Genomic DNA, 27758 nt, shown 5'->3' with positions numbered 1-27758 from the left:
GCAAGATGATCAGTATATTTCCTAAGGACAACTGTAATGTGACCTACTCCTGTAGGGAAGCCCTGGTGATGTAACTGACCATATATGGACAAGGACATCATCGAAGCTTCCCGGGGAGGAGGATGGGGGTTATAATAAGGGATCAGTATGAAATGTTTTATACTGAAGTCACATGATGATGGGGTTTTCTGCTCTCTGCGGTTATTATTGGGCGCAGGTTTTAGGTTTCCGACGGGCGATCCTACATAGTTCAGGATCCGGTATAGAACATTCTGCCGCTTGCTCCTTAGCTCTCCATATGTAGATGTCAGGATGGTCATCCAGCTCTCCCTTGTTCTACACCCCCGATATCCCATGGTTACCTGTATATATAAGTGACCATTTATATTCAGGCAGGTAAATGACAAAGCCTGCCAGGACTGCAGGACAATGCTCAGGGGAGAAACAGGACCCCATATACCCTGAGCAGTGTGCGGAGCCTTCTGTGCATCGACCGGGAAACATCTACTTCATGGAAAGGCTGTCGGGTGCAGAGGACGGACTAGATGAGCAAGCCCCCGTATCCACCTATACTCTGCCATGTCAGGACTACAACTCCCATTGCCAACATAAAGCAAGACACAACATGGTCACGTAAAAACCCACCTCTTTATTACAGCTTATGGTTCTCTGTATGTAGTCAGAAAAAAAAACAAAACTAAAATTTGACAAAAATATATATAAAAAAAAATCTGAAGTAAATACAGACTCATGCCATAAGCAATACAATACTATGGATTTCCAAAATACAAAAAACTGCCACTGCCTTTTCTTTGTACATTGAAATATTTTTACAAATCGGATGCAATGGCCGCCACGCCGCCCTCCCATTCCCACCTTTAATCCAGCAAAAGAGGATTGGGGGGGGGGGGGGGGGGAGGGAAGATCCGCAGAGAATGGGAGCAGAGGACAGAGCCGCCCCAGCCATCAGGGAGAAGGAACCATCCTCAGAGGATGAGGGAAAATCGGGAGCAGAGGACAGTCGCCCCAGCCGTCAGGGAGAAGGGAAGATGCGCAGAGGATGGGGGAGGAGCGGCAGCAGAGGACAGAGTCGCCCCAGCCGTCAGGGAGAAGGGAAGATGCGCAGAGGATGGGGGAGGAGCGGCAGCAGAGGACAGAGTCGCCCCAGCCGTCAGGGAGAAGGGAAGATGCGCAGAGAATGGGGGAGGAGCGGCAGCAGAGGACAGTCGCCCCAGCCGTCAGGGAGAAGGGAAGATGCGCAGAGGATGGGGGAGGAGCAGCAGCAGAGGACAGAACCGCCCCAGCTGTCAGGGAGAAGGGAAGATGCGCAGAGGATGGGGGAGGAGCAGCAGCAGAGGACAGAGTCGCCCCAGCCGTCAGGGAGAAGGGAAGATGCGCAGAGGATGGGGGAGAAGCGGCAGCAGAGGACAGAGTCGCCCCAGCCGTCAGGGAGAAGGGAAGATGTGCAGAGAATGGGGGAGGAGCGGCAGCAGAGGACAGAGTCGCCCCAGCCGTCAGGGAGAAGAGAAGATGCACAGAGGATGGGGGAGGAGCGGGAGTAGGACAGGGCCGCCCCAGCTGTCAGGGAGAAGGGACCATCAGCAGAGGATGGGGGAGGAGTGGGAGAAGAGGACAGAGCCACCCAGCAGTCAGGGAGAAGGGAAGATGCGCAGAGAATGGGGGAGGAGCGGGAGTAGGACAGGGCCACCCCAGCTGTCAGGGAGAAGGGACCATCCTCAGAGGATGGGGGAGGAGTGGGAGAAGAGGACAGAGCCACCCAGCAGTCAGGGAGAAGGGAAGATGCGCAGAGAATGGGGGAGGAGCGGAAGCACGACAGGGCCACCCCAGCTGTCAGGGAGAAGGGAAGATGAGCAGAGGATGGGGCAGAGAACAGGGTTTCCCGAGCTGGAGGGGAAGAGAGAAGAGCCACAGAGGATGGGGGCAGAGGACAAGGCCGCCCCAGTAACTGGAAACAACATGACAGTCTAATACACTTAAACCTTCAGCTGTGTGAGCTGGAATAAACTAGGGCTGCTTTTAGGCAAGTGAAGATTTCTATTCACGAACAGCAAGCATGTTGAATAGAGATGAGCGTCTAAATGAGGCAAAGCTCTTCGTTTGATCAGAAAGCGACTTATCAGTTCCAGTTTCCCAGGACTGGATCCAGCTTTTCCTGACACCCGGGGAGAAGCAGCAGAGTGGTTGATAGGCAGCAGGCTGATATGCCTCTTGCTGATCTAACACTGTGGCTTTGCTTCATTTAGACGGGCGATTCGATCATCTCTAATTATGAACATAGTGAATCCTATCAAAATTTGCAGTGTTCCCCACCCCTTGGCAAAACTACAACTCCCATCAGGCACAGAGAAAACCAGTTTACATCCTGAGATCACTGGATCGCTGCTCCGGATGCAGCAGTTCTAGCTGAAGGCTGTCAGGGCATGCTGGGGATCTCTGAGATCACTGGATCGCTGCTCCGGATGCAGCAGTTCTAGCTGAAGGCTGTCAGGGCATGCTGGGGATCTCTGAGATCACTGGATCGCTGCTCCGGATGCAGCAGTTCTAGCTGAAGGCTGTCAGGGCATGCTGGGGATCTCTGAGATCACTGGATCGCTGCTCCGGATGCAGCAGTTCTAGCTGAAGGCTGTCAGGGCATGCTGGGATCTCAGAGATCACTGGATCACTGCTCCGGATGCAGCAGTTCTAGCTGAAGGCTGTCAGGGCATGCTGGGGATCTCTGAGATCACTGGATCGCTGCTCCGCATGCAGCAGTTCTAGCTGAAGGCTGTCAGGGCATGCTGGGGATCTCGGAGATCACTGGATCGCTGCTCCGGATGCAGCAGTTCTAGCTGAAGGCTGTCAGGGCATGCTGGGGATCTCAGAGATCACTGGATCACTGCTCCGGATGCAGCAGTTCTAGCTGAAGGCTGTCAGGGCATGCTGGGGATCTCTGAGATCACTGGATCGCTGCTCCGGATGCAGCAGTTCTAGCTGAAGGCTGTCAGGGGATACTGGGGATCTCTGAGATCACTGGATCGCTGCTCCGGATGCAGCAGTTCTAGCTGAAGGCTGTCAGGGCATGCTGGGGATCTCTGAGATCACTGGATCGCTGCTCCGGATGCAGCAGTTCTAGCTGAAGGCTGTCAGGGCATGCTGGGGATCTCTGAGATCACTGGATCACTGCTCCGGATGCAGCAGTTCTAGCTGAAGCCTGTCAGGGGATGCTGGTGATCTTTGAGATCACTGGATCGCTGCTCCGGATGCAGCAGTTCTAGCTGAAGGCTGTCAGGGCATGCTGGGGATCTCTGAGATCACTGGATCGCTGCTCCGGATGCAGCAGTTCTAGCTGAAGGCTGTCAGGGCATGCTGGGGATCTCTGAGATCACTGGATCGCTGCTCCGGATGCAGCAGTTCTAGCTGAAGACTGTCAGGGCATGCTGGGGATCTCTGAGATCACTGGATCGCTGCTCCGGATGCAGCAGTTCTAGCTGAAGGCTGTCAGGGCATGCTGGGGATCTCTGAGATCACTGGATCACTGCTCCGGATGCAGCAGTTCTAGCTGAAGGCTGTCAGGGCATGCTGGGGATCTCTGAGATCACTGGATCGCTGCTCCGGATGCAGCAGTTCTAGCTGAAGGCTGTCAGGGCATGCTGGGGATCTCTGAGATCACTGGATCGCTGCTCCGGATGCAGCAGTTCTAGCTGAAGCCTGTCAGGGCATGCTGGAGGTTGTAGTTTTGTATGACTTGGAGTGCAACAGGTTGGGGGAACACCATTTATTTACAGCAGGGATGGGGAACCTTCGACCCTCAAGCTGTTGGAAAACTACAATTCCCATCATGCCTAGAGGGCCAAAAGCTGCTAAAGGTTCCCCATCCCTGACCTACAGTCCCCTGGATGGCTTTTAACCACTTCAGGGCGGCATTAATTACGGAAGCAAAGGGGGGGGGGATAAGTGTCAGTATCGTGTGAGAACCAATTGTGACGACCGTTGGGGGGAGGGGGGGAGGCTGCGGAGGTTTCTGGGTAGTCAACCCTACAGAACACAACTAAACAACGGGATGGATCTGTAAAATCTGGGGGGCTCTTGGCATCACCCCTCATTTTGGTCACAAAGAACAAAAAACTGATTTAACATTACTAAGTAAACAGAGGTGGAAGAGCGCGAGACACGTAAAGCCTCAACGCAGGTTGGTTACCCGCCTAAAAGAACAGAGGAAGCGGGTGTGTAGGCAATGACAAGCACAGCTTCACTACTGAACGCCACTTACCGCGTTACTCCACCTATAATACTCCAAGACTCTGATAAAGGACTCATACTCCACTCACACCCAGAGCTGCAGCTATAACAGAGGCCAGATCTCTGACAGCCCCTTTGGGTCTGTAGGTGTAGTGTTCACATTGGTGCTGCATAAAGAGTGATACCCAAAGCAACATGGGATCTGTTACTACAGTGCCAATGGATTCCAGGTAGCAGACCTGTGAGTGCAGCTCTGGATGTGACTGGAGTATAAACCATGAAATGTTACACGGCCTTGGGGCATTATACACAGATCCATGGAAACTGGAATTTGTGATCCAATACTGTAAAACAACCACAACAACTAAGAAGTAATGAGATCTGAGGGGGAAACAGCAGAGCCAATATCCATCTCATTGTGGGAGAAGAGAAAGAAACAGGGAATCAGGACGGGAGAATTACCGCCGAACAGAGAGCGAGAAAGGACAGACGTTTGAGGCTGCGAGACGATGAGCATCGTCATCATCATCGTTCTTGGTTTTCTTCTGCATTTCACAATAATAAAGTAAAACGTTGGATTAAACGTTCTCCCACCAGATGGAGCCGCACGGGGCCCCCCAGTGGACAGTCCAATAACACAGGCCCAGGCTTAACAGTCGCTCTTCCACAGTTTGATGGTCTTGTCGTTCTCTAGTGCTGCGGAGGCGATGATGTTTTCTGTTGGGTGACAGGCGGTGGAAATGACGACATCTGCAAGAGGAGAAAACGTCAGAGTGAACGGCCGCCGAGACAACATCATTAAGCAAAAGACCCGAATACTGAGATACACAGCACAGACATCAGGGGCAGACATCAGGGGCAATCTTCCCATACAATATATCCTGAGCCCAGGAGCTGGCACTCTAATCTTCTATCACTCCCATCATCCTCCCTGACCCCAGGAGCTGACTTTCTAATCTCCCTAGGTGGCTGCTCACCTGTGTGACCCTGTAGTTTCTGCACGATCTCCTTAGTCTGCAAGTTCCAGATGTACACCAGATTATCCTCTGACCCCGAAACAATCCACTGGGAGAGAAGACACAGTTACTGCCAGAACCAAACCAGGTGACACCAGCAGCAGCGGCGGGAACAACAGCGAGCCCGGACACAAGCGGCGGCGGCGGGGACAACAGCGAGCCCGGACACAAGCGGCGGCGGGGACAACCGCGAGCCCGGACACAAGCGGCGGCGGCGGGGACAACAGCGAGCCCGGACACAAGCGGCGGCGGGGACAACCGCGAGCCCGGACACAAGCGGCGGCGGCGGGGACAACAGCGAGCCCGGACACAAGCGGCGGCGGTGGCGGGGACAACCGCGAGCCCGGACACAAGCGGCGGCGACAACAGCGAGCCCGGACACAAGCGGCGGCGGCGGCGGGGACAACAGCGAGCCCGGAAACAAGCGGCGGCGGGGACAACAGCGAGCCCGGAAACAAGCGGCGGCGGGGACAACAGCGAGCCCGGAAACAAGCGGCGGCGACGGGGACAACAGCGAGCCCGGAAACAAGCGGCGGCGACGGGGACAACAGCGAGCCCGGAAACAAGCGGCGGCGACGGGGACAACAGCGAGCCCGGAAACAAGCGGCGGCGGGGATAGTGAGTACAGGACGCACCTTGCCACCGGTCACAGAGAAATTGGCGAATATGCAGTACTTCTCGTTCTTGTGACATGTGTACGTCTTCAGGCACTAGAAGAGAATGACATTGGTGTTATGGGGGGCACAACAGACAACAAAGTCTCCCCACATACTGACCCCCCGGGCGAGGGGCAATACCAGTTGAACTGGTGTGAACACCACCACCAGCGCGGGTCAGCATACAAGGCCACTGATCAGCGGCTCCGCTGGAGGACCTACCTTCCCTTTACTGTAGTCCCATAACTTCAGCGTGCTGAAAGACAGGAAAACACATTGAAGCAACAAAGTCTTCTAGAAAGTGGCAGAACTTAGTAACCTACGGGGAAGCCTCCGGACTTACTTGTCTAAAGTGGCCGCTAGAATGTATTTGCCGTTCGGAGAAAACTTCACAAAAGACACCGGAGGATTATCATCATCTGATCAACGACAAGATCCAGACATTAGGGCAGCACTACAACCCCCAACATGCTCTGACAGCCATAGCCCCTCCCCCGGCTGTAGCATCAAGAGCAGCGCTCCCCAACCAGCTACAATGTTACCAGAAGTAGCCCATGAGCAACTGATGGAATTCTACAATACTTACCGATCAGGGTTTTTAAGCACTGGCCTGAGGCGGTGTCCCAAATCCGACTACACAAGGGAGGCAAAGAAAAAAAAAAAAAAGACAACTTCAATACAGTGAAAAGAAATCAAATCAACTGGTGTCAAAAAGATCTGTAAATTACTTATATATAATAATCACATATCTTCCAGTACTTATCAGCTTCTGAATGTCCTGGAGTAAGTGGAACAGGAACTGTCCAGAGCAGCAGCCAAAACCTCTCCTGCTCTGGACAGTTGCTGACATGGACAGAGGTGGCAGCAGAGAGCATTGTGTCAGACTGGAGAGAATACACCACTTCCTGCAGGACATACAGCAGCTGACAACTACTGGAAGGCTGGAGATTATTATACAGTAGTAATTTACAAAGTTTTATAACTTTGTCACATAAAAAGATGGATATTACACAGTAGGATATTATATAATTATACAGGAGGATATATACATTATACAGGAGGATATGTATATATATATATATATATATATATATATATATATATATACACACACACACATTATACAGAAGGATATAACATACATTATACAGGAGGATACTATATACATTATACAGGAGGATATTACATACATTATACAGGAGGATATTACATACATTATACAGGAGGATATTACATACATTATACAGGAGGATACTACATACATTATACAGGAGGATACTACATACATTATACAGGAGGATACTATAATATATATATATATATATATATATATATATATATATATATATATATATATATATATATATATATATATATAGGCACTACTCGTAGTGACAAAGTGACTTATTCCATATAGGTGCGACGTTTGCTTGAAAAAGGCCGCGAGAGGCGGTTGAAACGTCGCACCTATATGGAATAAAAGTCACTTTTTGAGTTTGAACTACAGAGAACAGAGTGCTGCTGGTTTATCTACGTATATACTACAGTGGACCCAAGTCTACGGTCCGACCCGCTGCCACCAGCCACAACTACGAGTAGTGCCGCTCCCATCATTCATATATATATATATATATATATATATATATATATATATATATATATATATATATATATATATATATATTTATTTTACAGGAGGATTATATATACATACACACACACACATATACATACATACACACACATTATACAGGAGGATATTATACACATTATGCAGGAGTATACTATATACATTATACAGAAGGATATTATACAGGAGGAGATTGTAAATATTATACACTCACCACAGGCCGTCATAACTACTGGAGACGATGAGGGAACCATCACGATTGAAATGCACCTGGGAAGGGAAAAATAAGAGGTGACATATGGCGATTGTTACATATCTCCAGAGGGAAGGAAACCTGAGCTAATACCTGCAATAACCGCCACATCGCCCGACACCGCCTATACAATATCCTCCCATCACCCGCCCGATTGTGTACGTGTGATAGCCTGACACCTCCATTGTGTGTGATAGGAGATTAGAGTGTCAGCTCCTGGGGTCAGGGAGGATGATACACTGTGATAGGTGAGCTCTTGGTGTCAGGGATGATGGGAGTGATGATACATTGTGTGTGATAGGAGATTAGAGTGTCAGTTCCTGGGGTCAGGGAGGATAGTTCAGTGCCAGAGTACCTCTGCTGCCTTCTCTGATCCTGTAATGCCTAATAACCCAAGCAGAGGTGACTTACAGCTGAGACGGGGTCGGAGTGCGCTGGTAACGTCTTCAGGCATTTCCCCGTCTTTACGTCCCATATTCTGACACTTTCATCAAACTGGAGGAAGATAAAGAAGCCGCAATCAGACAAGTTACCATGATCGGGACCTGCGGACTCTGAATGCTATGAACTCTAAGCAGCCAATCTTCCAGATCCAACCACAGACACACACACCTAACTTTAAGAAGATGAACGTTGAGGTGTCAAATGATCTGCTTTAATGGGAACAACTATCCAGCTTAAGCTCATGGCTGCAGTGGTATCGCCCTGTATACCCCCTCCCCCGTGCACTGCTGACATGTCACCTGCCCTGAATCCCCCCCTTCCTCGTACACTGCTGACATGTCACCTGCCCTGAATCCCCCCCTTCCTCGTACACTGCTGACATGTCAGCCATCTGCCCTGTATGTACCCCTGTACACTGCTGACATGTCACCTGCCCTGAATCCCCCCCTTCCTCGTACACTGCTGACATGTCAGCCATCTGCCCTGTATGTACCCCCGTACACTGCTGACATGTCAGCCACCTGCCCTGTATATACCCCTGTACACTGCTGACATGTCAGCCATCTGCCCTGTATATACCCCCGTACACTGCTGACATGTCAGCCACCTGCCCTGTATATACCCCTGTACACTGCTGACATGTCAGCCATCTGCCCTGTATGTACCCCCGTACACTGCTGACATGTCAGCCATCTGCCCTGTATGTACCCCCGTACACTGCTGACATGTCAGCCATCTGCCCTGTATATACCCCCGTACACTGCTGACATGTCACCTGCCCTGTATATACCCCCGTACACTGATGACATGTCACCTGCCCTGTATGTACCCCCGTACACTGCTGACATGTCACCTGCCCTGTATGTACCCCCGTACACTGATGACATGTCAGCCACCTGCCCTGTATGTACCCCCGTACACTGCTGACATGTCACCTGCCCTGTATGTACCCCCGTACACTGCTGACATGTCACCTGCCCTGTATGTACCCCCGTACACTGCTGACATGTCACCTGCCCTGTATGTACCCCCGTACACTGCTGACATGTCACCTGCCCTGTATATACCCCCGTACACTGATGACATGTCAGCCACCTGCCCTGTATGTACCCCCGTACACTGATGACATGTCAGCCACCTGCCCTGTATGTACCCCCGTACACTGCTGACATGTCACCTGCCCTGTATGTACCCCCGTACACTGCTGACATGTCACCTGCCCTGTATGTACCCCCGTACACTGCTGACATGTCACCTGCCCTGTATGTACCCCCGTACACTGCTGACATGTCACCTGCCCTGTATATACCCCCGTACACTGCTGACATGTCACCTGCCCTGTATATACCCCCGTACACTGCTGACATGTCAGCCACCTGCCCTGTATGTACCCCCGTACACTGCTGACATGTCAGCCATCTGCCCTGTATATACCCCCGTACACTGCTGACATGTCACCTGCCCTGTATGTACCCCCGTACACTGCTGACATGTCACCTGCCCTGTATGTACCCCCGTACACTGCTGACATGTCACCTGCCCTGTATGTACCCCTGTACACTGCTGACATGTCAGCCATCTGCCCTGTATGTACCCCCGTACACTGCTGACATATCAGCCATCTGCCCTGTATGTACCCCCGTACACTGCTGACATGTCACCTGCCCTGTATATACCCCCGTACACTGCTGACATGTCACCTGCCCTGTATATACCCCCGTACACTGCTGACATGTCAGCCATCTGCCCTGTATATACCCCCGTACACTGCTGACATGTCACCTGCCCTGTATGTACCCCCGTACACTGCTGACATGTCACCTGCCCTGTATATACCCCCGTACACTGCTGACATGTCAGCCATCTACCCTGTATATACCCCCGTACACTGCTGACATGTCACCTGCCCTGTATGTACCCCCGTACACTGCTGACATGTCAGCCATCTGCCTGTGCAGTGATTCGTTGCTGGATAGTCCGCTGCTATCCTCCCTACACATCAGGACACATGGCAGCAGTTGTATTATCTTCTAGCAGAAGTCTGGGAAGCACTTTGTCACTTACTGATCCAGACACGATCAGGTTGGACTGTGGGTTGAAGTTGCAGCAGAAGACGTAGTTACTGTGACCCTTCAGCGTCTTCAGACATTTCCCCTAAAACGACAAGGTGATTGGTTACTGGACGTGTCCGGCACAATGTTCCACACAGAGAACAGACATCTCTGGCCGCTCCATTGTAGTAGAGGGATCCAACAACCCGGCCCAGAGCCCATGTACACTATATCTGCCATACCCCACCAAATCCCGCCAGATCACACGTGTGGACATTGTGTGGCATGGACAGCAGTGACCCCGTATTACACACCCCAGCTCCATCCATCAGGATCAGGATGTAGTCCTCCGCTGTCCCATAGAGAGAGCGGCGGTGGTCTGACCACCGCTCCATCCACTAAGGAACGGCCATGGGGATCAGGATGTAGTCCTCAGCCGTCCCATAGAGAGAGCGGCGGTGGTCTGACCACCGCTCCATCCACTAAGGAACGGCCATGGGGATCAGGATGTAGTCCTCAGCCGTCCCATAGAGAGAGCGGCGGTGGTCTGACCACCGCTCCATCCACTAAGGAACGGCCATGGGGATCAGGATGTAGTCCTCAGCCGTCCCATAGAGAGAGCGGCAGTGGTCTGACCACCGCTCCATCCACTAAGGAACGGCCATGGGGATCAGGATGTAGTCCTCAGCCGTCCCATAGAGAGAGCGGCAGTGGTCTGACCACTGCTCTATTCACTAAGGAACGGCCATGGGGATCAGGGTGTAGTCCTCAGCCGTCCCACGCTAAGACCCCCACCAAACACTTGGGGGACAGGTGATGAGTTCTTGGGGTAAACCACATAAGAGCTGGGAATATCCTCAAACCTCCTTATAGATATTTTTTTTTTACCTGGAAACCCCCGATAATGAGCTCACAGAGCATTGTGGCCTTACAAAGCAGATGAGGGAACACCCCACCCTGAACACCCACCGAGCTGACATCCCAGATCTTCAGGGTCTTATCATCCGAGGCCGAGACCAGGAGATTGGAGTCGGAGGACCAAGCAACATCTGATATTCCCTGAAAGAGAAGACAGCAGACTGAATGAACCCGGGGGTCCACAGGGAACGGACCCTGCAATTGTGTGTGTCACAGGGGAGGCGAGGTCTGTTTACAAGAGCGGACCCCCGGGAGCAGGTATTCTAGGAACATTAGTAAAGTGATACAGTCGGGGGAGGGGACAGTCGGCATCTCACCAGCTTGTGTCCGGATATTGTCTTCTCAAACTTGCCGTCATACGCGCCCCAGATCTTAATCAGCTTATCAGCCGCTAAAGGGGGAAAAGAGACAAAATAAGTGGAGGAGACCACCACTACAGCCCCCCCATCATACAGGAGGAGACCCCACTGCAGCCCCCCCCCCCGTCATACAGGAGGAGTAGACCCCACTGCAGCCCCCCCAGTCATACAGGAGGAGGAGACCCCACTGCAGCCCCCCCCCATCATACAGGAGGAGACCCCACTGCAGCCCCCCCCCCCGTCATACAGGAGGAGTAGACCCCACTGCAGCCCCCCCAGTCATACAGGGGGAGACCCCACTGCAGCCCCCCCCCAGTCATACAGGAGAAGGAGACCCCACTGCAGCCCCCCCCCCCGTCATACAGGAGGAGACCACCACTACAGCCCCCCCATCATACAGGAGGAGACCCCACTGCAGCCCCCCCCCATCATACAGGAGGAGACCCCACTGCAGCCCCCCCCCCCCCGTCATACAGGAGGAGACCACCACTACAGCCCCCCCATCATACAGGAGGAGACCCCACTGCAGCCCCCCCCCATCATACAGGAGGAGACCCCACTGCAGCCCCCCCCCCCCGTCATACAGGAGGAGTAGACCCCACTGCAGCCCCCCCAGTCATACAGGAGGAGGAGACCCCACTGCAGCCCCCCCCCAGTCATACAGGAGGAGGAGACCCCACTGCAGCCCCCCCCGTCATACAGGAGGAGACCCCACTGCAGCCCCCCCGTCATACAGGAGATCCCACTGCAGCCCCCCCCCCCTGTCATACAGGAGACCCCACTGTAGCCCCCCCGTCATACAGGAGACCCCACTGTAGCCCCCCCGTCATACAGGAGGAGACCCCACTGTAGCCCCCCCGTCATACAGGAGACGCCACTGCAGCCACCGCGTCATACAGGAGGAGACTCCAACCCCCATCATGCTGCAAACACTACAACCCCTCCTTTCTGGTAGTATCTCCCAGCATGCTCAGACAATATGGCCGTGTTGTGTGGGGTCACTAGATCCCTCCCAGAAGGCATCCCCTGGTCATGTATCAGGACAGGGTCACTCATCTGCTCTATCCTGAGCGCTGAGCAAGGTGCTGCAAAACTGCTGCAAAGCAAAAGTAGAGCCAGCAGGATAACCCCCCCCCCCCCCCCCCCCCCCCCGTGTGGAAGAGGAGAGTTGGGATCTGCTGCCCCAGGGGTCCCGACACCTGATATAACATGAAGCTATGTGGAGCAGGAGGCCTCCTTTATGTAGTGGACCTCCCCTTTAAGCCCCGTATAACTTAACCGCACTACTTACACGAGCTCGCCAGCCACTCCCCATTAGGGCTGAACTTCACAGACGACACGGCCTTGGTGTGCCCGGCCAGGGTGAACTTCAGGGTGTAATTCGGCTTCACAAGGGCCGGCTGAGGAAAAGAAAAAAAAAATATTTCCCGTAAAGAATAAAAAGGTCAGAGGAAAAGGCCTACGGGGGAGGGGGAAGGGGCGCAGGCCTAAAGGGGGCGAGCTGTACCATAGAACATAGACGACAAAGTCTACAGAGCGCGCCAGCTCTGTGCAGGGTTAGGGGGAGCGCGCACCCGGTACGCATTGGGGGAGCGCGCACCCGGTACGCATTGGGGGAGCGCGCACCCGGTACGCATTGGGGGAGCGCGCACCCGGTACGCATTGGGGGAGCGCGCACCCGGTACGCGCAGAGATGCACAGTCGGCGCCCGACAATTATAGGTCCAATCCAAACGATCAGCTGATCATTCATCGTTGTCATCGGCTGATCAATGTGATTATTACACAGAGTGATAGGCCGATTACTGTTCCGTGTAATAGGGGCTTTAGAAAGCAGCACTGACAATCACTGTCACTTGCAGCACTGACTGACAATCACTGTCACCTGCAGTCAGCAGGCCCCCTCAGTAAAGGAGGGTCCTGCAGGTGGGGAGGTAAAACCAAATGGTGCCAAAAATGACAAAAAAATTACCTGGAGATTGCGCTCACCACCAAACAACGTAGTAGAAACCGATGTTCACATAAAACACGATTTATTCAGTCCAACAATAACGCGTTTCAGGGTTATGGCGCCCCTTCGTCAGATTCAGGACAAAGGGGCGCCATAACCCTGAAACGCGTTATTGTTGGACTGAATAAATCGTGTTTTATGTGAACATCGGTTTCTACTACGTTGTTTGGCGGTGAGCGCAATCTCCAGGTAATTTTTTTGTCATTTTTGGCACCATTTGGTTTTACCTGACTCCACGGGTCCGTGCATAAGGAGCCCGGTTTAGACCTGTTGTGAAGACTGCTGCTACCCCTATCCCTGGGAGGTGTGTTGGACACCATTACATGTGCTGCTGGGTGTCGTGGCTCTGTTTCCACAACCCCAAAAGGTGAGCAATGATTTTTTACATGTGGTAGATCATTATTTCTATCCTGAGGTACTACTCTATGAGGCGCTCTGCCTTTTTTTTGTTCTTTGTTTCTGCAGGTGGGGAGCACAGACCACTTCTCACTACCTAGGCTTTCTGGCTGATGTTTTAGTCACTTTTGAATGCGGTTGTTGCTTTCACACTGGTGGTAGTATAAGACGGACTCTATAACCCACACAAGTGGCTCAGGTAGTGCAGCTCATCCAGGATGTAGGTGCTACCAGGAGACAGGCCAGTACACCAGGAGATATGGAGGAGGCCGTAGTGTCCAGAGGCTGGAGGCTACCAGGAGACAAGCCAGTACACCAGGAGATGTGGAGGAGGCCGTAGTGTCCAGAGGCTGGAGGCTACAAGGAGACAGGCCAGTACACAGGAGACGTGGAGGAGGCTGTAGTGTCCAGAGGCTGGAGGCTACCAGGAGACAGGCCAGTACACCAGGAGACGTGGAGGAGGCCGTAGTGTCCAGAGGCTGGAGGCTACCAGGAGACAAGCCAGTACACCAGGAGACGTGGAGGAGGCCGTAGTGTCCAGAGGCCGGAGGCTACCAGGAGACAGGCCAGTACACAGGAGACATGGAGGCCATAGTGTCCAGAGGCCGGAGGCTACCAGGAGACAGGCCAGTACACAGGAGACATGGAGGCCATAGTGTCCAGAGGCCGGAGGCTACCAGGAGACAGGCCAGTACACAGGAGACATGGAGGCCATAGTGTCCAGAGGCTGGAGGCTACCAGGAGACAGGCCAGTACACAGGAGACGTGGAGGAGGACGTAGTGTCCAGAGGCTGGAGGCTACCAGGAGACAGGCCAGTACACCAGGAGATGTGGAGGAGGACGTAGTGTCCAGAGGCTGGAGGCTACAAGGAGACAGGCCAGTACACCAGGAGAGGTGGACGAGGGCGTAGGGAGCAACAACCCAGCAGCAGGACCGCTAACTCCGCCTTTGTGTAAGGAGGACCAGGAGGAGCACTGCCAGAGCCCTGCACAATGACCTCCAGCAGCCACAAATCTGCATGTGTCTGCACAAACGGTTAGAAACCGACTCCATGAGGACGGTATGAGGCCCGATGTCCACAGATGGGGGTTGTGCTCACAACCAAACACCGTGCAGGACGCTTGGCATTTACCAGAGAAAACCAGGATTGGCAGATTCAGCACTGGCGCCCCCTGTGCTCCTCACAGATGAGAGCAGGTTCACACTGAGCATGTGACAGACGGGACAGAGTCTGGAGACGCCGTGGAGAGCGATCTTCTGCGTGTAATGTCCTTCAGCATGAGCGGTCTGGCAGTAGGTCAGTAATGGTGAGGGAGGGCCTTGCTTTGGGGGGCGGCACAGCCCTCCATGTGCTGCCAGAGGTCGCCTGACTGCCATTAGGTACCAAGACCCTAAGAGCCCTAGTGAGACCATATGCTGGGGCGGTTGGGGTTCCTCCTAATGCAGGACAATGCTAGACCTCATGTGGCTGGAGTGTGTCAGCAGTTCCTGCAAGATAGAGGCAATGAAGCTATGGACTGGCCGCCCATTCCCCTGAATCCCATTGAGCACATCGGGGACATCGTGTCTCCTCGATCCACCAACGTCACGTTGCAGCACAGACTGTCCAGGAGTTGGCGGCTGCTTTAGTCCAGGTCTGGGAGGAGATCCCTCAGGAGACCATCAGTTACCTCATCAGGAGCATGCCCAGGCCTTGTAGGGAGGTCATACAGACACCTCATCAGGAGCATGCCCAGGCCTTGTAGGGAGGTCATACACCTCATCAGGAGCATGCCCGGGCCTTGTAGGGAGGTCATACAGACACCTCATCAGGAGCATGCCCGGGCCTTGTAGGGAGGTCATACAGCCACCTCATCAGGAGCATGCCCAGGCCTTGTAGGGAGGTCATACACCTCATCAGGAGCATGCCCGGGCCTTGTAGGGAGGTCATACAGACACCTCATCAGGAGCATGTCCGGGCCTTGTAGGGAGGTCATACAGACACCTCATCAGGAGCATACCCGGGCCTTGTAGGGAGGTCATGCACCTCATCAGGAGCATGCCTGGGCCTTGTAGGGAGGTCATACAGACACCTCATCAGGAGCATACCCGGGCCTTGTAGGGAGGTCATACAGCCACCTCATCAGGAGCATGCCCGGGCCTTGTAGGGAGGTCATACACCTCATCAGGAGCATGCCCGGGCCTTGTAGGGAGGTCATACAGACACCTCATCAGGAGCATGCCCGGGCCTTGTAGGGAGGTTATACAGCCACCTCATCAGGAGCATGTCCAGGCCTTGTAGGGAGGTCATACACCTCATCAGGAGCATACCCGGGCCTTGTAGGGAGGTCATACACCTCATCAGGAGCATACCCGGGCCTTGTAGGGAGGTCATACAGACACCTCATCAGGAGCATGCCCGGGCCTTGTAGGGAGGTTATACAGCCACCTCATCAGGAGCATGTCCAGGCCTTGTAGGGAGGTCATACACCTCATCAGGAGCATACCCGGGCCTTGTAGGGAGGTCATACAGACACCTCATCAGGAGCATGCCCGGGCCTTGTAGGGAGGTCATACAGACACCTCATCAGGAGCATGCCCGGGCCTTGTAGGGAGGTCATACAGACACCTCATCAGGAGCATGCCCGGGCCTTGTAGGGAGGTCATACATACACCTCATCAGGAGCATGCCCGGGCCTTGTAGGGAGGTCATACAGACACCTCATCAGGAGCATGCCCGGGCCTTGTAGGGAGGTCATACAGACACCTCATCAGGAGCATGCCCGGGCCTTGTAGGGAGGTCATACATACACCTCATCAGGAGCATGCCCGGGCCTTGTAGGGAGGTCATACAGACACCTCATCAGGAGCATGCCCGGGCCTTGTAGGGAGGTCATACACCTCATCAGGAGCATGCCCGGGCCTTGTAGGGAGGTCATACATACACCTCATCAGGAGCATGCCCGGGCCTTGTAGGGAGGTCATACAGACACCTCATCAGGAGCATGCCCGGGCCTTGTAGGGAGGTCATACAGACACCTCATCAGGAGCATGCCCGGGCCTTGTAGGGAGGTCATACATACACCTCATCAGGAGCATGCCCGGGCCTTGTAGGGAGGTCATACAGACACCTCATCAGGAGCATGCCCGGGCCTTGTAGGGAGGTCATACAGACACCTCATCAGGAGCATGCCCGGGCCTTGTAGGGAGGTCATACAGGCACATGGAGGCCGCACACACATCAGTCAAATCTAAGAGGGGTTATCTAAGTGCTCCCTGCATGTTTTATGAGCGCAATATATGGATCTATTTATATATGGACCCTGTCCCTCACCGCCATGTATAATATATATATATATATATATATATATATATATATATATATATATACATACACATAATAGAGCCTGTCCCTCGCTGTGTTGTATACCGTGTGTGTGGTCACTCAGTATTCTATATTAGCGAGGCGCGGAGTAGTTACGCATTTTACGGTCTGCCCGTACGTAGTATTTACTGTGAATTGTGCTGGGAAAACAGCCTCGTTAGAATCCCTGCGAGAGTTGGGATCTAAATGCAGTTGTCATGCTATGTATACTACGTTCCTACCGAACGTAGTTATGGTTGTAAATAGCACCCAGACCCTAGTCCTGCGAGAACTGAGATCGAAACAGAGCCGCAATGTTACTAGTAGTGCACGCCGAGGCAGGTGTGAACAGGACACCGACTAGGAGCAACTTTATATGTAAAGGTATTGAATGTATTATGTGAATGTATTATCTTTTGTATGTAACTAATAGCGATACCTTGTTATATCTGCCTAAACTAACCCGGAAGTGAATGTACGCAAAGAGGATTTTAGACGGGCTGAGAGTCCACTTTTTTTTTTACTCATGCCTGAGAAAGGCCTGTTAGCACCTATGGGCCAAAACGCTTTGCAGCCTTTGAAATAAATATTCTAATATTTGATCTGATCCGGACGTTGTGTGACATCTCGGCCACGAGATTATACGGCACTGGAATATTAGTCTCCTGCGCTCAGCCATAAAGGGGGTATTGCGGTCCATCGATCCCTGCTAGCATCTCAACTCGAAAACCCCAAACTACAACAAGCAGCAAGTCCTCCCAGGCTATCAGGCATGCTGGGCGTTGTAGTTCAGCAGGGACAGGTCAGGAGGCACTCACCTTGCTCTGGTTGCTGGAGGAGGACGGGGTGGATTGCGTCTTAGATGCTTCAGTCTCCGGTTTCTTCTCCTCAGTGGCCATAATGGATTACAGGACACCAGTCACCTGACTCAAGGCAATGTCAGCTCCTCTGTGCTGCTGGTACAAAACAACAGGGGGCATCAGCATCACTCAAGGGTCACACACCCACCAGCAGAATTGTGAGTGCAGCTCTGTAGTATAATACAGGATAAGTAATGTATGTACACAGTGACCCCACCAGCAGAATAGTAAGTGCTGCTCTGGAGTATAATACAGGATGTAACTCAGGATCAGTAATGTATGTACACAGTGACCCCACCAGCAGAATAGTGAGTGCAGCTCTGGGGTATAATACAGGATGTAACTCAGGATCAGTAATGTATGTACACAGTGACCTCACAAGCAGAATAGTGAGTGCAGCTCTGGGGTATAATACACCATCAATAATGTATGTACACAGTGACCCCACCAGCAGAATAGTGAGTGCAGCTCTGGGGTATAATACAGGATGTAACTCAGGATCAGTAATGTATGTACACAGTGACCCCACCAGCAGAATAGTGAGTGCAGCTCTGGGGTATAATACAGGATGTAACTCAGGATCAGTAATGTATGTACACAGTGACCCCACCAGCAGAATAGTGAGTGCAGCTCTGGGGTATAATACAGGATGCAACTCAGGATCAGTAATGTAATGTATGTACACAGTGACCTCACCAGCAGAATAGTGAGTGCAGCTCTGGGGTATAATACACCATCAATAATGTATGTACACAGTGACCCCACCAGCAGAATAGTGAGTGCAGCTCTGGGGTATAATACAGGATGTAACTCAGGATCAGTAATGTATGTACACAGTGACCCCACCAGCAGAATAGTGAGTGCAGCTCTGGGGTATAATGTTCCTATATATGTGTGAATGGGATCCTACCAACTGGGTCTCACATGTGTGTTCAATTAGGCCGCTCCACAGCCCACATTCAGATTCCGTATAAAGCAACAAATGAACACACGCTACACCGATCAGTGATTTTTCAACTTGCTTATGACTTCATTTACTCCTTCAATATTTCAAGGACAATTACATGTCTCATACAGAATAAAGTCACTTAATATTACATCACCCAGCTCTGGGGTATAATACAGGATGTAACTCAGGATCAGTAATGTATGTACACAGTGACCTCACAAGCAGAATAGTGAGTGCAGCTGTGTAGTATAATACAGGATAAGTAATGTATGTACACAGTGACCCCGCCAGTAGAATAGTGAGTGCAGCTCTGGGGTATAATACAGGATGTAACTCAGGATCAGTAATGTATGTACACAGTGACCCCACCAGCAGAATAGTGAGTGCAGCTCTGGGGTATAATACAGCATCAGTAATGTATGTACAAAGTGACCTCACCAGCAGAATAGTGAGTGCAGCTCTGGGGTATAATACAGGATGTAACTCAGGATCAGTAATGTATGTACACAGTGACCTGGCACCCCTAGTAGTAGTGGTCTGAGGTCCGGCAGTGTAGACAGCTGATCTATTATTGATGACAGACCCTGAGGACAGAGAGTCAGTGCTATAAGGCTGGATAAGCCTATAATACTGGGTCATCATCAGCTGATAACATCTATTACAGAGGCCTAAATATCCCCATCAGCCGCACATCCCGCTGTGTATTAGGGGTGCACATCCAATAACAATGGCAGAAGAGAGCCGCACCAATGATCCGGTGACCGACCAATAACCCCGCTGTGTATTAGGGGTGCACATCCAATAACAATGGCAGGAGAGAGCCGCACCAATGATCCGGTGACCGACCAATAACCCCGCTGTGTATTAGGGGTGCACATCCAATAACAATGGCAGGAGAGAGCCGCACCAATGATCCGGTGACCGACCAATAACCCCGCTGTGTATTAGGGGTGCACATCCAATAACAATGGCAGGAGAGAGCCGCAATGATCCGGTGACCGACCAATAATCTGTCTGACTCAATGACCGATTGCCATAAAATAAATGGACCCTAGTGGATGGGGTGCTCACACACACTACACCGCCATCCCGGGGGGCACGCACGCACACACACACACACACACACACACACACACACACTACACCGCCATCCCGGGGGGCACGCACACACACTACACCGCCATGCCAAGGGGCACAAACACACAGACGCCGGGGGGCACACACACACACTACACCGCCATCCCGGGGGGTGCGCACACACACACACACACACACACACTACACCGCCATCCCGGGGGGCACGCACACACACACACACTACACCGCCATCCCGGGGGGCACGCACACACACACACACTACACCGCCATGCCGGGGGGGGCGCACACACACACACATATTATATATATATATATATATATATATATATATATATATATATATATATTATATATATAGTGGTACCTTGGTTTAAGAGCGTTTTGGTTTAAGAGCTCACAGTTTTTCAAAATTGTGACTTGGTGTAAGAGCATTGCTTTGGTGTAAGAGCTCCCTGCACTGGGTGGGAGGCGGAGCGGAGGAGGGGCATGGTCTGCATAGCGGGGTCTACAGCCCTGTACTCTGACCCAGGAAGTCTCCCTCACCTTCCAAATCATAGAAGATCCACTTCAGGCTGGGGCTTACATCAGGGGACAGGACTGAGGAGGTAATCTCTCCATAGCTGTAACCCCTCTCTCGCCGGACAGAGAGTGCTGCATGTATATGCCCACATCTCCCTGCTCATTCCTCCCTGCAGTCTCTGTCCGCCCTTGTGTTTCCCATTCTCTCCATTACTGTACAGTAACTTATATATCACAGATTCTGCTGCTTCTGAATGTTTTTTTTTATCTATTTTACATGTTGTTCAGAATAATAAATCATTATTTTTGGGGTGTGCAACCAATTGTTTGAATATCAATGATTTCTTATGGGAAAGTTTGCTTTAGTTTAAGAGTGGATTTGGATTACAAGCATGGTCCCGGAACGAATTATGCTCGTAATCCAAGGCACACACATATATATATTATATATATATATATATATATATATATATATATATATATATATATATATATATATATGTATATGTAACAGAAAATCTAAGCAGCACTGCTCAAAAATATTCGGGTGCCAGCGGTCCTGGATCCTGACCACAGATCGTTCCCAAATAGCAAATAGATAATCCACGGCACTCACGGGGTTTTTCACCGTTTAACCCCGTGAGTGCCGTGGATTATCTATTTGATATATATATATATATATATATATATATATATATATATATATATATATATATATATATTGGTATACACACATATATAGGTATATACACACACATATAGATATATACACACACACACACACTAAAAAGCATGAAGAAAAAGAATGAACCTTATTTCCTATGGGGAGACATCTAAAATATGGTTTTAATTGGTTTAATTAGTTAGATAGGCCAGGAATGAACAGCATATTTCTGTAGTGTTCAGTGGACTGAGTGTATATACCATAGAAACCGATGTGTAATACCCTACCTGTGCAAGGTACTCCTGGAATGAGTAGGATATATAGTTGATGCCGGGGCAGAGAGATCCATCCTTCTGGACAAATAAGAATCCTGCTCCAGCTATAGAGGAAGACTTTCGGAAGAAGCCCTTTTGGAGGTTTTCCTTGATGTACGCAGACATGGCTTCAGTTTCCGGATCAGAGGGTGGATACACTCTACCACGAGTGGGCGTAGCACTGAGAAGTAGATTTATGGGGCAATCTTATGGCCGATGAGGTGCTAACCATGTCAGCCTTCTTTTCGGTGAACACATCAGCAAAGTCCTGTTACTGGTCTGGGAGACCAGGCAACGGCTTGGAAGAGTCAGAAGGTGGTGGAGGTACCCGGTTGTGAGAGGTCTGCAGACATCGTCTGAAGCAATCTGGCCCCCAACGCAAGACCTCCCTGGTCTTCCGGTCAATGCTAGGGGCGTGCAGCTGTAGCTAAGGGAGACCCAACAGGGTGGCAGAAAAGGAACGGGACAGAATGTCGAAGGTGATCTTCTCTGTACTGGGATTTGCCAGAAGTTTGTCGAGCAGGACCACAGGGAGTAGCCACTTCTGGACCAAGGATGCTGCAACGAAGTTGTGTGCTGAGCCAGAATCCAGGAAGGCGGTGGACTGGAATCGCCGTCCAGAAGAAGCAGAGATGGTAATCGCCAAGGACAGGCATGGAGAGGAAGCATTCACACCTAGGGAGGCCTCTCCTACCTGGCCTAGGTGAAAGAGTTTCCCGTCTGCTGAGGATTGTGAGCACAATTCAGGTGGAAGTGGTTGGGTCTAGCACAATACAGGCACAGGTTTTGCTGCCGACAATTTTCTCAAAAGTTCTCTCTTCTGCCGTCAAACGACCTATGTCCACCTGCATGGGCTCATCGGAGGCTGGCGGGGACAAAGCAGTAGGTGGTCTTTTGAAGGCAGTGGTATATGGCGAGGACATACCAACACGTTCTTGACAAAACTCCTCTTCCCTTACGGAGAAACGAACATCGATCTAAGTGGCCAAGTGGATCAGGTCATTCAAAGAGGAAGGGAGGTCCTGGCTGGAAAGCATGTCCTTTGCCCAACTGGAAAGGTGGCGACTAGGCAGCATTATCCCTGTCGAGTTTGTGAGCCAGCGTGCTGAACAGTTTCGCATACTTCCTGACAAAGGAGTTGTTCTTTGTCCCCGACAGCCTCCGATGAGCCCATGCAGGTGGACATAGGTCATTTGACGGCAAAAGAGAGAACTTATTGTCGGGAGCAAAACCTGTGCCTCTATTGTGCTAGACCCAACCACTTCCACCTGAATTGTGCTCACCATCCTCAGCAGACGGGAAACTCTTTCACCTAGGCCAGGTAGGAGAGGCCTCCCTAGGTGTGAATGCTTCCTCTCCATGCCTGTCCTTGGCGATTACCATCTCTGCTTCTTCTGGACGGCGATTCCAGTCCACCGCCTTCCTGGATTCTGGCTCAGCACACAACTTCGTTGCAGCATCCTTGGTCCAGAAGTGGCTACTCCCTGTGGTCCTGCTCGACAAACTTCTGGCAAATCCCAGTACAGAGAAGATCACCTTCTACATTCTGTCCCGTTCCTTTTCTGCCACCCTGTTGGGTCTCCCTTAGCTACAGCTGCACGCCCCTAGCATTGACCGGAAGACCAGGGAGGTCTTGCGTTGGGGGCCAGATTGCTTCAGACGATGTCTGCAGACCTCTCACAACCGGGTACCTCCACCACCTTCTGACTCTTCCAAGCCGTTGCCTGGTCTCCCAGACCAGTAACAGGACTTTGCTGATGTGTTCACCGAAAAGAAGGCTGACATGTTAGCACCTCATCGGCCATAAGATTGCCCCATAAATCTACTTCTCAGTGCTACGCCCACTCGTGGTAGAGTGTATCTACCCTCTGATCCGGAAACTGAAGCCATGTCTGCGTACATCAAGGATAACCTGCAAAAGGGCTTCTTCCGAAAGTCTTCCTCTATAGCTGGAGCAGGATTCTTATTTGTCCAGAAGGATGGATCTCTCTGCCCCGGCATAGACTATATATCCTACTCATTGCAGGTGTACTTTGCACAGATAAGGTATTACACATCGGTTTCTATTGTACAAACGCTCCTTGCTCTGTGCACTCCAGATAGACCCGGAATGAACAGCATATATCTTGCACGGGGAAAGAATTACACCTCTTTTTTTGATGGAATAAGCCTTAATTTCACTACTTATCCTATTCATTCCAGGAGTACCTTGCACAGGTAGGGTATTACACATCGGTTTCTATGGTATATACACTCAGTCCACTGAACACTACAGAAATATGCTGTTCATTCCTGGCCTATCTAACTAATTAAACCAATTAAAACCATATTTTAGATGTCTCCCCAAAGGAAATAAGGTTCATTCTTTTTCTTCATTCTTTTTAGTATGTCCCCACATATATATGTGTGTGTGTGTATACTTATATATATGTGTGTGTGTGTGTGTGTATACTTATATATATGTGTGTATATACACACACACACATATATATATAGGTACACACACATATTTTGGTTCCACGCACACACACATATATATATAGGTACACACACACACACATATATATAGGTACACGCACACACACACACATATATATAGGTACACGCACACACACACATATATATAGGTACACGCACACACACACATATATATAGGTACACATACACATATATATAGGTACACATACACATATATATAGGTACACATACACATATATATAGGTACACATACACATATATATAGGTACACACACACATATATATAGGTACACACACACATAGGTACACACACACATACACATATATATAGGTACACACACACATACACATATATATAGGTACACACACACATACACATATATATAGGTACACACACACATACACATATATATAGGTACACACACACATACACATATATATAGGTACACACACACATACACATATATATAGGTACACACACACATACACATATATATAGGTACACACACACATACACATATATATAGGTACACACACACATACACATATATATAGGTACACACACACATACACATATATATAGGTACACACACACATACACATATATATAGGTACACACACACATACACATATATATAGGTACACACACACATACACATATATATAGGTACACACACACATACACATATATATAGGTACACACACACATACACATATATATAGGTACACACACACATACACATATATATAGGTACACACACACATACACATATATATAGGTACACACACACATACACATATATATAGGTACACACACACATACACATATATATAGGTACACACACACATACACATATATATAGGTACACACACACATACACATATATATAGGTACACACACACATACACATATATATAGGTACACACACACATACACATATATATAGGTACACACACACATACACATATATATAGGTACACACACACATACACATATATATAGGTACACACACACATACACATATATATAGGTACACACACACATACACATATATATAGGTACACACACACATACACATATATATATAGGTACACACACACATACACATATATATATAGGTACACACACACATACACATATATATATAGGTACACACACACATACACATATATATATAGGTACACACACACATACACATATATATATAGGTACACACACACATACACATATATATAGGTACACACACACATACACATATATATAGGTACACACACACATACACATATATATAGGTACACACACACATACACATATATATAGGTACACACACACATACACATATATATAGGTACACACACACATACACATATATATAGGTACACACACACATACACATATATATAGGTACACACACACATACACATATATATAGGTACACACACACATACACATATATATAGGTACACACACACATACACATATATATAGGTACACACACACATACACATATATATAGGTACACACACACATACACATATATATAGGTACACACACACATACACATATATATAGGTACACACACACATACACATATATATAGGTACACACACACATACACATATATATAGGTACACACACACATACACATATATATAGGTACACACACACATACACATATATATAGGTACACACACACATACACATATATATAGGTACACACACACATACACATATATATAGGTGCACACACACAGGTACACACACACACACACACACACACACATATAGGTACACACACACAGGTACACACACACACATATATATAGGTACACACACACACACATAGGTACACACACACACATATATATATCTATATATATATATATATATATATATATACACACAGGTATATACACACACACACGTGCTGAGGATGAGGGATGCGGACACCACAGGCAGAAGGTTACTAGACCGCGGAGCAGCAGGGCCAACAAACGGTATTAATGTGAACAACGGCGAACAGAAAGGCTTCCAAAGGAACAGGCCTCGTCTAGCCGGGATTGTGCTGGAGGAGGCCGGGTACATCAGGCGTTACCCGGTGGCTCTCCCCCCCCTCCTCACGCCCGCTCTCCCCCGGTTACCTGGGCTCCGGCCTGCTTCTCAGCTCATTGAAGCCGCACACACTGGAAGCGAGGAGGCTGCGCGCCAGCTCAGGGAACGGGCACCCAGCTACGCATGCGCAGTCAGTACGTCAGCTCTGACACAGCGCAGGCGCGAATTCTGCTGTACTGCCTGGGAGCGCAGGCGCAGAGTTGTGCTGGGAGACTCGCTCATGCGCACATGAATGTCAGTAAGCAAGACATGAAAGGAGCATCTGCGCCCGCTCCCAGGACAAGCGGGGAGACGCGTTTAACAGGCTCTGCGCATGCGTATTCTCTTTATGAATAATTGATGGACTTTGACGGTTTGCGGGCTTGTTTGTGTGGGTGTGAGACACGTTAATGAGGTCCCTGGAGGACACGCCCCCGCCTCTTAGTGAATGATGATAATAATAATACCAACCAATCACAGTGCAGCTTTCATTTCTGAAAGCGCTGTGGTAAAGTGAAACATGTGCTGTGATTGGTTGCTATGGACAATAAGGGTGGATTTTCCGTAATGTATGTAAGATCTTCACAGAAAGATCTGTACTGACAGCCCTGCTGCAAGTTATACAGACTACTGGTCTGCGCAGTCACGTGACCTGTCCAGGTGACCAGATAACTGTACAGCACATATGTAATAACAGAGGAGAAGCCTCCCCTCACACCGTCCTCCCCTCACACCATCCTCCCCTCACACCGTCCTCCCCTCACACCGTCCTCCCCTCACGCCGTCCTCCCCTCACGCCGTCCTCCCCTCACTCCGTCCTCCCCTCACACCGTCCTCCCCTCACGCCGTCCTCCCCTCACACTGCAACCCCTCACACTGCAACCCCTCACACTGTCCTCCCCTCACACCGTCCTCCCCTCACACTGTCCTCCCCTCACACCGTCCTCCCCTCACACCGTCCTCCCCTCACACTGCAACCCCTCACACGGTCCTCCCCTCACACGGTCCTCCCCTCACACCGTCCTCCCCTCACACGGTCCTCCCCTCACACCGTCCTCCCCTCACACCGTCCTCCCCTCACACTGCAACCCCTCACACGGTCCTCCCCTCACACGGTCCTCCCCTCACGCCGTCCTCCCCTCACGCCGTCCTCCCCTCACGCCGTCCTCCCCTCACACTGTCCTCCCCTCACACCGTCCTCCCCTCACACCGTCCTCCCCTCACACCGTCCTCCCCTCACACCGTCCTCCCCTCACACTGCAACCCCTCACACTGCAACCCCTCACACTGCAACCCCTCACACCATCCTCCCCTCACACCATCCTCCCCTCACACCATCCTCCCCTCACACCATCCTCCCCTCACACCATCCTCCCCTCACACCATCCTCCCCTCACACCACAACCCCTCACACCATCCTCCCCTCACACCGCAACCCCTCACACCATCCTCCCCTCACACCGTCCTC

General features: G+C 50.6%; 2 protein-coding genes across 5 annotated transcripts in view; one reads left to right on the top strand and one right to left on the bottom strand.

The window, feature by feature from the left end:
• Positions 1-629: 629 nt before the first annotated feature.
• Positions 630-26464, bottom strand: WDR5 (WD repeat domain 5). Of its 2 annotated transcripts, none has more exons than XM_069986303.1 (14): positions 26341-26464; positions 18135-18272; positions 12858-12966; positions 11525-11598; positions 11259-11348; positions 10303-10392; positions 8206-8289; positions 7756-7811; positions 6498-6544; positions 6255-6330; positions 6134-6167; positions 5891-5965; positions 5217-5304; positions 630-4989 (listed from the first exon to the last, which is right to left on the bottom strand). In XM_069986303.1, exons 2-14 carry the CDS (start codon positions 18213-18215, stop codon positions 4889-4891), a joined length of 1005 nt encoding a protein of 334 aa, XP_069842404.1. In that variant the 5' UTR covers positions 18216-18272; positions 26341-26464; the 3' UTR covers positions 630-4888. The 2 variants fall into 2 exon arrangements, with proteins under 2 accessions (XP_069842404.1, XP_069842403.1); XM_069986302.1 differs by having other exon boundaries at positions 18135-18269.
• Positions 26465-26841: 377 nt separating this feature from the next.
• The window catches only part of BRD3 (bromodomain containing 3), a 65241-nt gene continuing 64324 nt past the window's right edge, over positions 26842-27758 (top strand). The window contains exon 1 of one of the 3 annotated variants that reach the window (XM_069986298.1): positions 26842-26859. The gene's annotated coding sequence lies outside the window, so the exon portion shown is untranslated. The other 2 variants (XM_069986294.1, XM_069986297.1) reach the window with 2 other exon arrangements.

The sequence above is a fragment of the Dendropsophus ebraccatus genome, chromosome 10, assembly GCF_027789765.1.
Source record: "Dendropsophus ebraccatus isolate aDenEbr1 chromosome 10, aDenEbr1.pat, whole genome shotgun sequence".
Lineage (NCBI taxonomy): Eukaryota > Metazoa > Chordata > Amphibia > Anura > Hylidae > Dendropsophus > Dendropsophus ebraccatus.
Note: the sequence above shows the minus strand (reverse complement) of the source record. Positions and strands in the feature narration are given on the sequence as shown.

Excerpts from the sequence above, each read along its gene's own strand:
- WDR5 (XM_069986303.1), bottom strand. The coding sequence starts at position 18,215 with ATGGCCACTGAGGAGAAGAAACCGGAGACTGAAGCATCTAAGACGCAA. Across the intron at positions 11,349-11,524 it reads CAATATCCGGACACAAGCTG|GGAATATCAGATGTTGCTTG; the intron begins GTGAGATGCCGA and ends CTTCTCTTTCAG. Across the intron at positions 4,990-5,216 it reads GAAACTACAGGGTCACACAG|ATGTCGTCATTTCCACCGCC; the intron begins GTGAGCAGCCAC and ends CTCCTCTTGCAG.